The sequence below is a fragment of the Lacerta agilis genome, chromosome 17, assembly GCF_009819535.1.
Source record: "Lacerta agilis isolate rLacAgi1 chromosome 17, rLacAgi1.pri, whole genome shotgun sequence".
Taxonomy (NCBI): Eukaryota; Metazoa; Chordata; class Lepidosauria; order Squamata; family Lacertidae; genus Lacerta; species Lacerta agilis.
The window spans coordinates 32,311,734-32,326,045 of NC_046328.1; the positions used below are offsets into that span (position 1 = coordinate 32,311,734).

At 49.5% G+C, this 14,312-nt stretch overlaps 1 protein-coding gene across 7 annotated transcripts in view; it reads left to right on the top strand.

Moving 5' to 3' along the window:
- The first annotated feature begins 11,225 nt into the window (after window positions 1-11,225).
- Window positions 11,226-14,312, top strand: part of TPM3 (tropomyosin 3) — a 67,905-nt gene continuing 64,818 nt past the window's right edge. For 6 of the 7 annotated variants that reach the window (XM_033174168.1, XM_033174170.1, XM_033174167.1 and 3 more), the window contains exon 1: window positions 11,227-11,376. In XM_033174168.1, the coding sequence (XP_033030059.1) occupies window positions 11,263-11,376 (114 nt within the window). In that variant the 5' untranslated portion in view covers window positions 11,227-11,262. Of the gene's footprint in view, window positions 11,377-14,312 lie in introns of all 7 variants that reach the window. The other variant, XM_033174166.1, reaches the window with a different exon arrangement.

The window sequence follows — 14,312 nt, forward strand, 5'->3', positions numbered from 1 at the left end:
TCTGGGACCTGGAAAGCACATATAGCTGAAACAGGAAGTGGTAAACCGTACCCTCTCAACTTCCTCTTTCTTTGTGGTTTGGTTCACCTATTTGTTCAGGAAGAATGTTGGGGCTTTTTAATTTGGAGAAAAGGTGAATAGTGGGGACATAGGACACAAAAACTTGCTGAGCCATTTTTGCAGAAACTCAGAAAGAAGGAAAGAATTCTTTGAGCATAAGGAAATCCACCCAAACCTACACCTCCGACGTGGGTTGCCATACGTCCAGATTTTCTCAGACATTGCGATTTTTGTCTGGGCACTTTTTCCGATGGCTGAATCCTGACTATGTCCTGGAAATTCCGGACGTATGGTAACCTTAACATTGGGACATCAATTGCTCAGGTTGTACTGGATGTATCTGTGACTAAAACTCTTATCTCCACTGACCTTCATGCCAAAGAAACTGAACTCTGGCCCTGGGTAATCTCAGACACACCTGGAATCGTGCTGCTCGGAGATTGGGTTGTGTGCCACACTGGTGTCAGAAGTGGGATCTGGAGGAGGAGGTGTGTGTCCTTCCATCCTATGCAGGGGCGTAGCAAGGGGGGGTAGGCCGCCCCGGGTTCCATAATGGAGGGGGTGACAAATTATCAAGGAACATTTTTTGGGGGGGGGGATTGGATTTTTTTTAAATGCCTGCTCCAAAGGTCTTATCTTACTATACTAGGGATTATTAGCTATATACGAAATTTCATGCATATCGGTAATATCTTGACCCTCCTCCACCAAAATAGCTGTTCACTTGGCTGTTTTCCTATGTCATGAAGGCTGAAATTTCAGTTCAGAGAACACTTACTGTTCCCAACCCTAACCCTTTGGAAAGCCATCTAATTAGACTTTAATTTGATTTTGAGGTGTTTTTAGGAGGTAATTTAATTATTGTTTGATTTTATACCAATGTTATGTATCTGATGTTAGCCACCCTGAGCCCGACTTGGTCGGGGAGTGCGGGATATAAATAAAAGTTTTTTTTATTATACTTGTTATTATTCCTTTGTAAGAAAATAGGAAATAACGTAAAACCATTTTTGCGGGGGGGGGAATCAATGGGGGGGTTTGACAATAAATTTTCCGCACCGGGTACCACCTGACCTTCCTATGCCTGGGGGGGGGGGACAAAAAAATTTTGTACACCGGCCAGGCGTTTTACTCTACCCACACTCCAACCTGAACATACACGCATGCAAACGTGCGCCACAAACTTGTAGAGGGGACAGAAATGTTCCCTGCGTTTAGCCACTGTCACCCACCCAAAGGCCCTCCCTTCCCCCAACCCCGCTGCCCCCTTCCCAAGGTCGGCCGTTGTACTATCCAACCGAAGCGTGCCCCGTCATGGCTGCAGGGGAATCTCCATCAGCAGATGGGCCGAGCGCATCGATGCATCATTGGAATACCGCAGTGGAAGGGAAGGGAATTGGCTGTGCACTAATGGGGCGAATTATGGCTGGAGAACGCACTGCATTAGTTAGTTCCCTCCCTCTTGGCACCTGGGTTGGAAAAAGAAGGTGCAGTTCTGTACACAGGGCTGAATGCCACCTGAGTCCTGCTCACGCCGTTTACCTTCACACCGCAGTGGTACCTATTTATCTACTTGCACTGGCGTGCTTTCGAACTGCTAGGATGGCAGGAGCTGGGACCGAACAACGGGAGCTCACCCCGTCGCGGGGATTCGAACCGCCGACCTTCTGATCGGCAAGCCCAAGAGGCTTAGTGGTTTAACCCACAGTGCCATCTGCGCCCACTGTTGCTGTATGTAGGTTTTATTTTATTTGGTTTTTTTATCTTATATTTTGGAAATGTACATCCAGGTTTTTCCTCTTGAATTTTTTTGGGGGGCCCCAAGAGAATGGGGCCCTAAGTTTGTTTAGCTTATAGGTAAATCCAGCACTGGACTCTGTCTTCAGGCACTGCGGTCGTCTGCAGGGGATTCCCACATAGCAGGGCTGATGTTGCCAGCCTTGACGTCACGTTGGCAGACATCTTTGTAAAACAGAGGACGGTAAGTCTGCTAGTTCCCCATAGAACATGTCTTTGGAGATCTTGCCATCTTCCATTCTGTGGACCAAGCCAGAGTAGAAACTCCTTAGGCAGGAGGGGTGTGAACATGCTGGGAATGTGGGCTCACACAGTACATATGGAAGGTGTTGTTGTTTAGTCGTTTAGTTGTGTCCGACTCTTCATGACCCCATGGACCAGAGCACGCCAGGCACTCCTGTCTTCCACTGCTGTTGGTAGCTTTGAGACCACTGTCCAACCATCTCGTCCTCTGTCGTCCCCTTCTCCTTGTGCCCTCAATATTTCCCAACATCAGGGTCTTTTCCAGGGAGTCTTCTCTTCACATGAGGTGGCCAAAGTATTGGAGCCTCAGCTTCAGGATCTGTCCTTCCAGTGAGCCCTCAGGGCTGATTTCCTTCAGAATGGATAGGTTTCATAGAATCATAAAGTTGGAAGAGACCACAAGGGCCATCCAGTCCAACCCCCTGCCAAGCAGGAAACACCATCAAAGCATTCCTGACAGGTGGCTGTCAAGCCTCTGCTTAAAGACCTCCAAAGAAGGAGACTCCACCACACTCCTTGGTAGCAAATTCCACTGTCGAACAGCTCTCACTGTCAGGAAGTTCTTCCTAATGTTTAGGTGGAATCTTCTTTCTTGTAGTTTGAAGAAAGAAGATTCCACCTAAACATTAGGAAGAACTTCCTGACAGTGAGAGCTGTTCGACAGTGGAATTTGATCTTCTTGCAGTCCATGGGACTCTCAAGAGTCTCCTCCAGCGCCATAATTCAAAAGCATCAATTCTTCGGCGATCAGCCTTCTTTATGATCCAGCTCTCACTTCAATACATCACTACTGAGAAAACCATAGCTTTAACTATACAGACCTTTGTCAGCAAGGTGAAGTCTCTGCTTTTTAAGATGCTGTCCCAAGAAGCAGGCGTCTTTCAATTTCATGTCTGCTGTCACCATCTGCAGTGATCATGGAACACAAGAAAGTAAAATCTTTCACTGGCTCCATTTCTTCCCCTTCTATTTGCTTGTGGAAGGTATTGAGGCATCAAAATGCATATGATTGCGAAAACAAAGGATTACGTTAGGGAAAATAGAAAACATGGGGAAATTGTGTACGTATATTAGGCCAGATTGCATACTAAAGAATTTATTAATTTATTGGATTTATATACCGCCGTATACCCAGAGGTACCAGGGCAGTTCACAAAACAAAATCAAAAGACAAAACCACAAAATATAAAATAAAAATAAAAACAACAACCCAATAACTCACCTCTGCCCCACCCCCCAAAAAACCCCACATTTTAAAAGGACATGGAATGTGTCTACTGTATTAAGGAGAAACATGCTCTAAAATGCTGGTAAATTTTCATGGAAACTTTTTGTCGTTGTGACAAACTTCTTTGGAAATGTGCAGAACCTGAACTCAAGACTGGGAAAAAACCTGAAAAACTGACAGGAACTGAAACCGACAGGTTCAGGCATCCAGGGTCCCGAGTCTCCGGTCATTCAGCTTTGCTGGTTGACCTTGTCTGAATATTGTGTGCAATCTCTCTCTGTCTTGGCCACCCCACCCCACCCCCACTTTTCCTAAACCAGGGATGTCCAACTGGTAGATTGCGATCTACCAGTAGATCCCTGGCTGAGCGGGATCCTTATCATGTACAAAAAGTTACGGGGGAGGGGGAGGTTAGAAACTCTGTGCAACCCTCCCCCCAAAATAACTCAACAACTCTGGGCAATCCACACACACACTCCTCCTCCCTCCAATGACAATGGGTAAGATCACTGCCAGTTTTTTTATACTGGGAGTAGATCACAGTCTCTTGGGAGTCGGACATGCCTTTCCTAAACTAACCAAATCAGGGACTTTTCCCCTGACAAGCAGAGATACCTGGCTCTCCTGGACCAGAGTGGGAAACGGAGCAAAAATAGGGGGTCACCTAAGGGGAAAACAGCCCTCCCCCTCCCACAAATCCTGGCCTCTTGATGGGAGGAACAGCAGGGCTGTCCAGAGTAACGTATATTGACGTGAAATTGACAAGGCCCAGAGGCCAGCAAGCAGCCAGAGAGGAGGACAGAAGATCGAACCTTTATTGATCAGGATAATTTGGCTCCAAGGGCACGAAGGGGTGGGGCTGGGGAGTAGTTAATGGGAACACGGACACGTGTGTGGCAGTGGGGCTGGAGCCCCTTGATGAGAAGACCCCCACCCCACCCCACCCCCACTGTCCCGGTGGGGGGGGGCAGCAGGACATGGTTATAAAGTGGGCTCAGGGCAAGGGAGTTGTCAGATCGCCAGCATCCGTTGGGCAGCCCAAGCATCCGCACAGGTAAGGCGCCGAGAGTAATGGGAGGTTTTTTAAATCTTCTGCGGACAGACTGGTGAAGGGGGAGGGAAAAGGGTCGCCGAGATCCTTCCTTTAAGCCCTAACTTGGCTCCAACCTAGAGGAGCATCAGGCATCGGATTTTGGTGGATCGGGACATTTTCCCAGTCTAGTTCAGTTTTATTATTGCTGCCGTTACTGTTGTTATTTTATTGAGTCATTTGATGGCTTACCTGCCCTCCGACAACAGGTCCCAGGGAAGGTTGCGGCAATTTTTAAAAAGCAGGATTAATTGTAGCCTGGGCAGGGCCCCCCAAGGGGCATTTAGTCCAACCCCCTGCAGTGCAGGAATTGCAACTGACAGATGGCCATCCAACCTCTGTTAAAAAAAACCTCCAAGGAAGGAGAGTCCACTGCCTTCATATATCCCACTTTTTCTCTCTCTCCGAGGAGCTCAAGGTGACGTAGGCGGTTCCCCCCCCTCCTCATTCAATCCTCACAACAACCCTGCGATGTAGGTTAGGCGAAGAGGCAGAAACTGGCCCAGGGTCACTCCCAGGGAGCTTCGTGGCCAAGCGGGGATTTGAACTCCTCCAAGCCCTACTCTGATTCTCTAACCACTACGCCGCGCTGCCTCTCTTCCAATCACAGTACTAGGGAGAGACTTGCAGGGTCAGTCTCAGGCAGAGACTGTCGGAGGCAGTGATGTGCCCCTGAATGCCTGTTGCTGGGAATAGCTGCTCCTGGGCTCAGATGCTGCTTTCCAACTTCCTTTGGGCACCGCGTTGGCCACTGGAAGAGCAGGATGCTGGATTGGGTGGGCCATTGGCCTGATCCAGCAGCCAGGCTCTCCTTACATTCTTAAGGGTGCTTCACATTACCTGCTTCCAGTACTTTTTTTTTAAAAAAAATATTTTTAATGGGGATACCAAGAGGTCATGCAGAGTGACTGGGGCAACCCACTCAGATTGACAGGGTACAATTATTATTATTATTATTATTATTATTATTATTATTATTATTATTATTAAGCATCTGCTCTGCCACCAAGCTACGTTCCCTCTGCTAGCTGGAGACTGTAAATCGTTTTGTAAATAAATAAAATCAGATTGGTAGTGTTAAACCTGGAGGACTTCATGCCTGCTCTACTACCAGCTGGCTCTTTCCCTTTGCTAGTGCTCTGGATCCCCTGGACGGATGTGAGATCCCCCAGATCAGGATTGATCCCCACCTAGGCATTACCCCCTGTAACCATCCTTCTGGTCTTCTGGGCTTCCCCAGGTGCCATCTCCCTCCTGCCTCTCTAGCCCTGTCCTCATCCCAGTGCTGGGCAGGAAGTGTAAAGACACTCTTGTCTGGGCACATCTGCTCTATGACCTCCGACAGGTCGACACCCATTCAACCGGTCACGGCTTCTGGTGATAGCTCTGCATTCTGAGCCTGAAGATGTCTTATTGAACTCCGACTTCCACCATCCCTGACTGTTGGCCGTGCTGGCTGGGATCTTATGAGAGATGGAGTGCAAGGGCGTCTCTTGAGGTGCATGAATTTCTTTCTCTTGTAGAGCTGGAAAGGGACAACCAGGGTCATAGAATCATAGAACCATAGAGTTGGAAGAGACCACAAGGGCCATCCAGTCCAACCCCCTGCCAAGCAGGAAACACCATCAAAGCATTCCTGACAGATGGCTGTCAAGCCTCCGCTTAAAGACCTCCAAAGAAGGAGACTCCACCACACTCCCTGGCAGCAAATTCCACTGTCGAACAGCTCTCACCGTCAGGAAGTTATTCCTAATGTTTAGGTGGAATCTTCTTTCTTGTAGTTTGAATCCATTGCCCCGTGTCCGCTTCTCTGGAGCAGCAGAAAACAACCTTTCTCCCTCCTCTATATGACATCCTTTTATATATTTGAACATGGCTATCATATCACCCCTTAACCTTCTCTTCTCCAGGCTAAACAGACCCAGCTCCCTAAGCCGTTCCTCATAAGGCATTGTTTCCAGGCCTTTGACCATTTTGGTTGCCCTCCTCTGGACACGTTCCAGCTTGTCAGTATCCTTCTTCTAGTCCAACTAGAAGAAGGGGGTCATCTAGTCCAACCCCCTGCAGTGCAGTACTCTTTTGCCCAACCTGGGCAACTCGAACCCTCGACCCTGAGAGAAATTACCGCACGGTGTGACAGTGACGCATGTTTTCTTTTTGTTGTCTCCTCCTGCAGATTTCTCCGAACAACTGTGACGTCATTCAGGGGCCCATCGTCTCAGCCGGGGACCCACCCGCCTCCCCTGCCTCTGTCTGATATGTTTGATATTAGGTTGTTCTACTGGGAAACCAACTAAATATCAAACATATTCTTACAGCGCCAGGGTTGTTTCGACACCCATCGGGGCCGCGGCTTGGACCGACACACAGGCGATCCTGATTTCTTCCCCTTCGGCTCTCCCTTTCCATTGGGTTGGATAGGACAGAAGGCAGGGAGCTCAACAGCAGGCTGAGCCCAGTAATTGAAGTTTTTCTCCCATCCTCTTCTGGGGGTCAATTGGGGGGAAATATTTTTTTTTTTAAAAAAGGAAAAAAAAAATTTTAAAGGGAGGGAGGACACGTAATGGTGTCGGCCAGAGGAGGGCATGGCCAGCAGATTGGACCTCTGAAGTTCCACTGTGGAAAATGGGGTAGGGAAGGAATGGAGTAGCCTGCGGGTGGGCAGGGCTGGCTGGCTGGCACCCTGAACACTCGGCAGTATTTGATTGTAAATTCCCTTTACAAGGGGTGTAAGAGGACGGTTCTCCGTTTAAAGGGCTGCCCATCCAAATGTGGTTTAAAAAGACAGGTAAGAGGAGCAGGAGAGAGCTTTGAAATTGCCTTGAGGTCACCTGCTCATCATCTACCTACTAGGGCGAGGTTGATTGTATTCCTATTGAAATGACTGCAATTCTTTCTGAAAGTTGCACCTATAGAGATATATATATCAGCATATGTGAACTTTGCGAAAATCTCTTGTTTTTTGTTTGTTTTGATGGTGTGTAAGCGGGTATCAGAAAACAGAGATTGCCCCGGTATAATAAATTGATTGCCTACACTGCAAGGAGGGAGGTGTACTGGGAAGGGACGAGGCTTCTTGAAGGGAGCAATGGGTACAGTACTTCCTAGGAGTTCGGGTGGCCAGAGCCCACAGGAGGAGTGGAACAGGAAGAAGAAATTAATTCGGAGACACTGAGGACTAGCAACTTAAATATGATTTGGCCCTGGTGAATAGCAACACGTTCTCCCGTCTTAATGATGCCTGCCCCCTCTCTGAGGTTTAGGTTGCAGGCTGAAGAGGGCATCCATTACCCGCGGCAGCCGGGGCATTGTCTAAGCAAGCGGGGACATTTTGGGGACACAAGAAACGTTGGCATCTCACCACCTGTCGGTGCCGAGATTGAATAACGGAATGCGAGTGGCAAGCCTTGAATAAAAAGTGACAGAGCCACTCAGCTCCCCCCTGCCGACGCCCCCAGCCTCGCTTGCTGGGCACAGAGGGCGGCGAACGGTGAGGAATTGTTCCGGGGCTATTTAAAGAAATGGGATAGCATATCAGCAGGACAAAAGACCGGGAACAAGATCTGGTGGGTGGCGGCTTGGGCAATGGGGACATCGCTGCTGGCTGCTGACCTTACCAGCCCGGGTCTGCAGCCTCAGGGTGAAGAGACAGAGGCAGGAGAACGAGGCTGGAGAGAAGGGGGAACGGTCCTGAGCGGACTGTACCACTTCAAGGCTACGGGTGCAGGAATCGGGGGCCCTCCAGACGACGTCATTATAATGGAGCATTTATCTCGGTTTGCTCACATCATGCTTACACAGAGGTTACATCAGGACATGAGAAGAGCCTGGCTGGATCAGACCAGTGGCTCATCTACCCCAGCAGATGAAAACCTGCAAGCAGGATCCAACCCCCTCCTGTGGCTTCTGGTATTCAGAAGCATTGCTAGTAGCCATCGATAGCCTTTTCTTCCACGAATTTGTCCAGTTCTCTTTTTATAGCCTCCCCAGTTGGCGGCCATCTCTGCCTCCAGTGGGAGTGGGTTCCACAGTTTAACAAAGAAGGACTTTCTTTTATCTGTCCTGTATCTTCCAGCATTCAGCTTCTCTAGTTCTAGCGTCCTGAGAGAGAGAGAGAGAGAGAGAGAGAAGCTTCTTGCTATCCACTTTCTCTATGCACCAGGAGGAAAGGGAGTACAAAAATGTATTTATTAGAATGAATTTGCACCGAATAATAGTTGTTCTTGTGCTCAGTTTCTGCTTGCAAGCTTCCTGGTGCCATCTGTGAGAACAGGATGCTGGACTAGATGGGCCACTTGCCTAATCCAGAAGGCTTTTACTATGTCCTTAGTTCCAGATGTGTGTGAATATGGCTGTGGCCACCTGCTGGTAGGGAAGGGCACACAGCACATACACAGAGATGGTCTCCTCTCCAGCTGTTGAAAAAAATGGACAGCACATCAGTTTAGGATTCAAGCAGGGGGCACTGGCAGGCGTGTGTGAGAGAGACCAGGCACATCAAATCCCACATTTCTAGGGACTCGGAAACTGCCCCTGAGCATTATGACATCCTAACTAGGCACCCCCAAATTCCAAAAAGTCATGTTTCTGGTCCTCAGGATTTCCTGGTGTTGCTCTTTCAAGCACCTTTCCCAGGTGTGAGTCATTGATCTAGCTGCAGCGTTTGGGCTGCAGCCTACAAAAAGTAAACTTAATGAACAGGACAAACATTGTTCTGTTATTTATTTGATTTCTTTATTGCATTCCTAGCCTGCCTTTTTCTCCAAGAAGGCATATGTGGTTATTCCCCTCCTCAGTTAATCCAAGCAACAACCCTACAAGTAAGGTGATGTTGAGAGGCAGGGACTGGGGATAGCTCATATTTAAAAAAAAAAAAAAAAACCTGCGGTGAAAATGCTTTTTTAAATTTTTTTTAAAATATATATGGAATTAGCCATTAGCTCATCAGCACCATCTAGTGTCACATTTGTAGAATGCACTTATGCACTTAAAACGTTATATTTGCAGCTGAGTCCCAAATCTCAGGGTCCTGAGTTCGAGCCCCATGTTGGGCAAAAGATTCCTTCATTGCAGGGGGTTCGAGTACATGACCCACGTGGACCCTTCCAACTCTATGATTTTGTGATTCTGTGGCTGGCTCAAGGTGACATCCAATGACAGCTTCATAGCCACAATTCTGGGGGTGGAAGGATTTGAACCTTGCTCTATCCCAGGACCCAGGTGGCGCTGTGGGTTAAACCACAGAGCCTAGGGCTTGCTGATCAGAAGGTCGGCGGTTCGAATCCCTGCGATGGGGTGAGCTCCTGTTGCTTGGTCCCTGCTCCTGCCCACCTAGCAGTTCGAAAGCACGTCAAAGTGCAAGTAGATAAATAGGGACCGCTCCGGCGGGAAGGTAAACGGCGTTTCCGTGCGCTGCTCTGGTTCGCCAGAAGCGGCTTAGTCATGCTGGCCACATGACCCGGAAGCTGTACGCCGGCTCCCTCGGCCTATAGAGCGAGATGAGCGCTGCAACCCCAGTGTCGTCCGCGACTGGACCTAATGGTCAGGGGCCACTTTACCTTTACTATCACAGGCCCTAGTCCAACTCTCTAACCGCCACACCACACCACACCACACCACACCACACCACACCACACCACACCACACACTCTTAGAACAGATTGCTTCTTCTTTTTCACCAGGGATGGGGACTGATCCTGGTAACTTAGAGATAGTTTTCTGAATACCAGTTGCTGGAAATCACAGGAAGGGAAAGGGGGTTTGACCATTGGTCAGCAAGTTTTTTCAGCAGGGGGCCGGTCCACTGTCCCTCAGACCTTGTGGGGGGCCGGGTTATATTTTGACGAAGAAAAGAAAAAAAGGAACGAATTCCTGTGCCCCACAAATAACCCAGAGATGCATTTTAAATAAAAGGGCACGTTCTACTCATGTAAAAACATGCTGATTCCTGGACCGTCTGTCGGCCGGATTGAGAAGGCGATTGGGCCACCCCCGGGCCTTAGTTTTTCTACCCATGGCGTTTGTGCTTGGATCCTGCCTGCAGGTTTCCTGTTGTGCATCTGGCTGGCCCATTCGAGAACAGGATACTGGACCAGGTGGGGCCATTGGCCTGACCCAGGAAAACACTTCTGATGCCTCCTTTGCCTCGAGGTGGATCCTTCCCTCCCTTTAAACCTTCCCTCCTTGGTTTCTGACCTCACTGCCTTTCTAGGGACAAGTGACAGAGGACCCAGGCATCCTAGGCTGGTCCTCTGGCACCGGATCCGTCCTCGTCTATTGCACTCACCCTGCGGGGCTGCCTTTGCTTGCACCTGTGTGAAAAGCTAAGGGAAGGGGGTGGGTGAGTGACGGGGGGCGTCCTCTTCGCTGGAACAAAGCAGCATTCAACCCCCTCCCCTCTTTTTGCCACTTTTGGGGGTTTCTATTAGTGGTACTCAGCTGTTCCCCTAGGGAGGCCAAATATGGCCACGGCTCATCACGAAGCAAAAAATAAAAAACAAAGGACTCCTCTCCCAGGTCTCCTCCAAAGCACCACCGCCGCAAGGCAGTGCCAGGGCAATGGAGAGGTTATTTTGGACCCAGTTGGATCAGGCCCTAGAAAGCCACAGGTCCCCCTGCCCCACCTCCCAGCCAGCTGGCAGGGAGGACAACTATAAAGGGCCGAGGGGCAGGGAGGAGAGAGAGCAGGCTATCGAAGGCAGCGCCGAGGTCCGCTCAGGGTGCTCCCCCGAGTCTGCTTCGTGCCAGCCAGGTCCTCTCGGCGCTCTCCCCGTTCCTACCTGCGCGGACAGTTCTTCCCTTGCCTTCGGTTCGTCTTCTTTGCCTCCCTCCACCGACTGCCGCCATGGAAGCCATCAAGAAGAAGATGCAGATGCTGAAGCTGGATAAGGAGAACGCCTTGGACCGGGCAGAGCAGGCCGAGGCAGAGCAGAAGCAGGCGGAAGAGAGGAGCAAGCAGGTGGGCAGCCACTGGGCTTGGCTTTGTGTGCTTGGGGGGTGGAGGAGCTGGCGAGAGTCCTGGATTCGAATTCTGCCCTAGCTCATCACGGATACCCTCGAGTCAACCGACCTGGTTTCTGTTTCCCCCCAGTCAATCTAGATCAGGCATGGCCAAACTTGTGCCTTCCAGATGTTTTGGGACTACAATTCCCATCATCCCCGACCAATGGTCCTGTTAGCTAGGGAGGATGGGAGTTGTAGTACCAAAACATCTGGAGGGCCGAGTTTGCCTACGCCTGCTCTAGATGATCCTTATGGCCCCTTCCAGCTTCTATGATTCAGTGGTGTCTGGCGCTGATGGGAACTGGAGTCCAGAAACATCTGGAGTGATGCGGACTCCCCTTCCTAGCTTTATATCTCTGTAGGTACATTTCACATGTGGTCCCTGATTGGTTGGAACAGGGTTGGCCTACAAGTGGGGATCCTGTGGCCCTCCAGATGTTGGTGAACTACGAATCCCATCGTCCCTGACTGTTGGCCACCGCAGCTGATAGAAGCTGGCATCCAACAACGCCAGTTTTTGCTTCAGTTTCAAAAAAATAAAATTAACAAAATAAAAACCGGGCTGTTCTCTCTCTACCCTCAAAGCAGCAATTTATTATTTGGTTTTCATAAATACGGGATCGATGGAAAGTGGGACCTAAAAATTTGGGGTTTCTGCTGAAAAGACAACCCACACAGATAAATGAATGGTATTAAGTGAGGTCATGGCCATTTATATCAATGGGTCTACTCTGAGTAGGGCTGTCATTGGCTACATACAGGCTACGGTTTCTGCCTGAGATTGGACCACAAGGTCCTATTGACAGCTAAGCCTCCAGCATTCCTTTTAAATTGCAGAGTTCCATCCTGGATCATGTGAACTAACTGCTGCAGAGGAGCCCCTGAGCATGTGCAGAGTGCTTGTCCAGCTAATGTTTGCCTGAGTTCCATCTAATGTTTGCCTGAGGTCCCCCTCCCTTAATTCCAGGTTGGCTCTGATTGTGGTTACCCGCTGGCAAGAGAAATGCACTCTGCGTATGTTCAGAGGGCCTTTCCCCTTGAGTTAGCACAACTCAGAGCTCACCTCTCTGTGTGTGTCAGATGGATCAGCCACTGTGTGCCCCCGACTTGATCAGCAGCACGGGGGAACTGTACTCTGCGTGCGCTCAGAGATCTGGCCGACCATTCACTGAAAAGACCCCCAAAGCCAAATCCCTGAACTGAAAATAGTTGCAGGGAGTCCTCATCGCTCAGCAGTACATGAAGAGGCCTCTGCGTATGCTCAGAGGGCCCTTTGACTAAGAGTCTGTATTATTTATTTCTTGCATTTATATCCCACCTGTTTCTCCAAGGAGCTCAGGGTGGTGTAAATGGTTATTGCCTTGCACATTTAATCCCTACAATAACCCTGCGAGGTAGGTTAGGCTGAGAGGCAGTGAGTTGCAGTGGTTAACCCCAGCACAGACTAAACCTTCACACTCACCGTTTCCTCACTGGCGATGGTGGGTTTTTGATGAGTTGATAGGAATAGAGAAAGAAGGTGAGGATGATGGGACTTCCGGCGGCGACGCAATCGCCGGGTGGTCGAGGGCTGCTTCGGGTCCGAAGCGCCCTGTCCATCCCGGGGGTCAGGAGCCCCGCTACCGCAAAGCGGGGCTCCGGTTGGGGTGCGGGAAGAGCGTCCCGCACCCTGGGCTCCCCGGCAGCGCCCGCGGAGGCTCCGAACCCTTCCCTCGCTCCCCCTGTAAAGGGGGAGTGGGGGTGAAGGGACAACCGGAGCCGGGCTTCGGGGACATGCCCCAACCGGGATGCAAATGCGGCGACAGAGCCCGCGGTGAGCGTCTAAGTTCTACCTGTGAAGAATGGAGCTAAAGGAACCCGGTGGTCGTGAGTAAAGAATTTGAGTAGAAATCGTGTTTTTGAGACGATCCGGGGGGAAGGAGAAGGGCAGCCTGCCTCCCTCCCTTCGAGCTCAAGAATCTAACCAATTTGAGTGATTACTGCTACAGAACTGGCTACAATGTATATAAAATTGACACATGAGACTGGCAAACTTATCTTTTGGGAAGCTAACTAGAGGAAAATATCTCCATTTAAAGTTGCGGTATTTGCGCTCCAGCTCAGGAAAATGGCGACGAACAAAGAGGGGAGTAGAAATATGACACCCACTTCCTCCTCCTCTGCCAGTATGTTGGGTTTCGTCCTTGAACTGGTATTGAACTCTGGACTAACGGATGAACAGAGACTCACTGCCTTGAAGGTGGAACTGCTTTGTAGAAAAGTCAAAGTCTTGTGTGGGGGTCTGAAATGGAACCAATTGCCCACAGAGGAGGCTTTCAAAACTTTTGGCACTTTGGAAGAATGCCTTGCCAAGGAGCTGAGAGGGTTGATGGAAAGTTGGAGAGAAATGAGTGAGCTACTTCGGAGAAGAAATTCGCTTTCTGGGGGTGGCAGCCCCAAGGCGACGTCAAGATTCTTTATATCCAGTCCCCGAGGTGTGAGCTCGGGGGCCAGGGACAGAGAATTAAGGTATTTACAAGAAGAAAAGGAATGTTACAAAGAACCGAAGAAGCTGAGAGATGATGAGATGGATACCTCTGAACTCGTGGCAAGGAGAGGTTTGGACTGTGCCTGGATCTGTGGACGTATGGAGAGGGAAGCTACATGGAAGTTTAGTGCTGAAGCCACCAGGAGAAGAATAATGGACAGAGGGGGTGTGGGGTGAAGCATTAAGTAAAACTTAAGGTAGCCTGATATGGTAAACTGAAATCGGAGGGTGAATACTGTCAACAATTTTCTGTTATATTTTTTTTATTTGAACATGAAAGGAGATATTTCAAGTTATCATGTTATTAGCAGCAATCTTAAGGATAGAAGGGATAGATTTGATCGAATGAGTTGTGAAGATCTGTG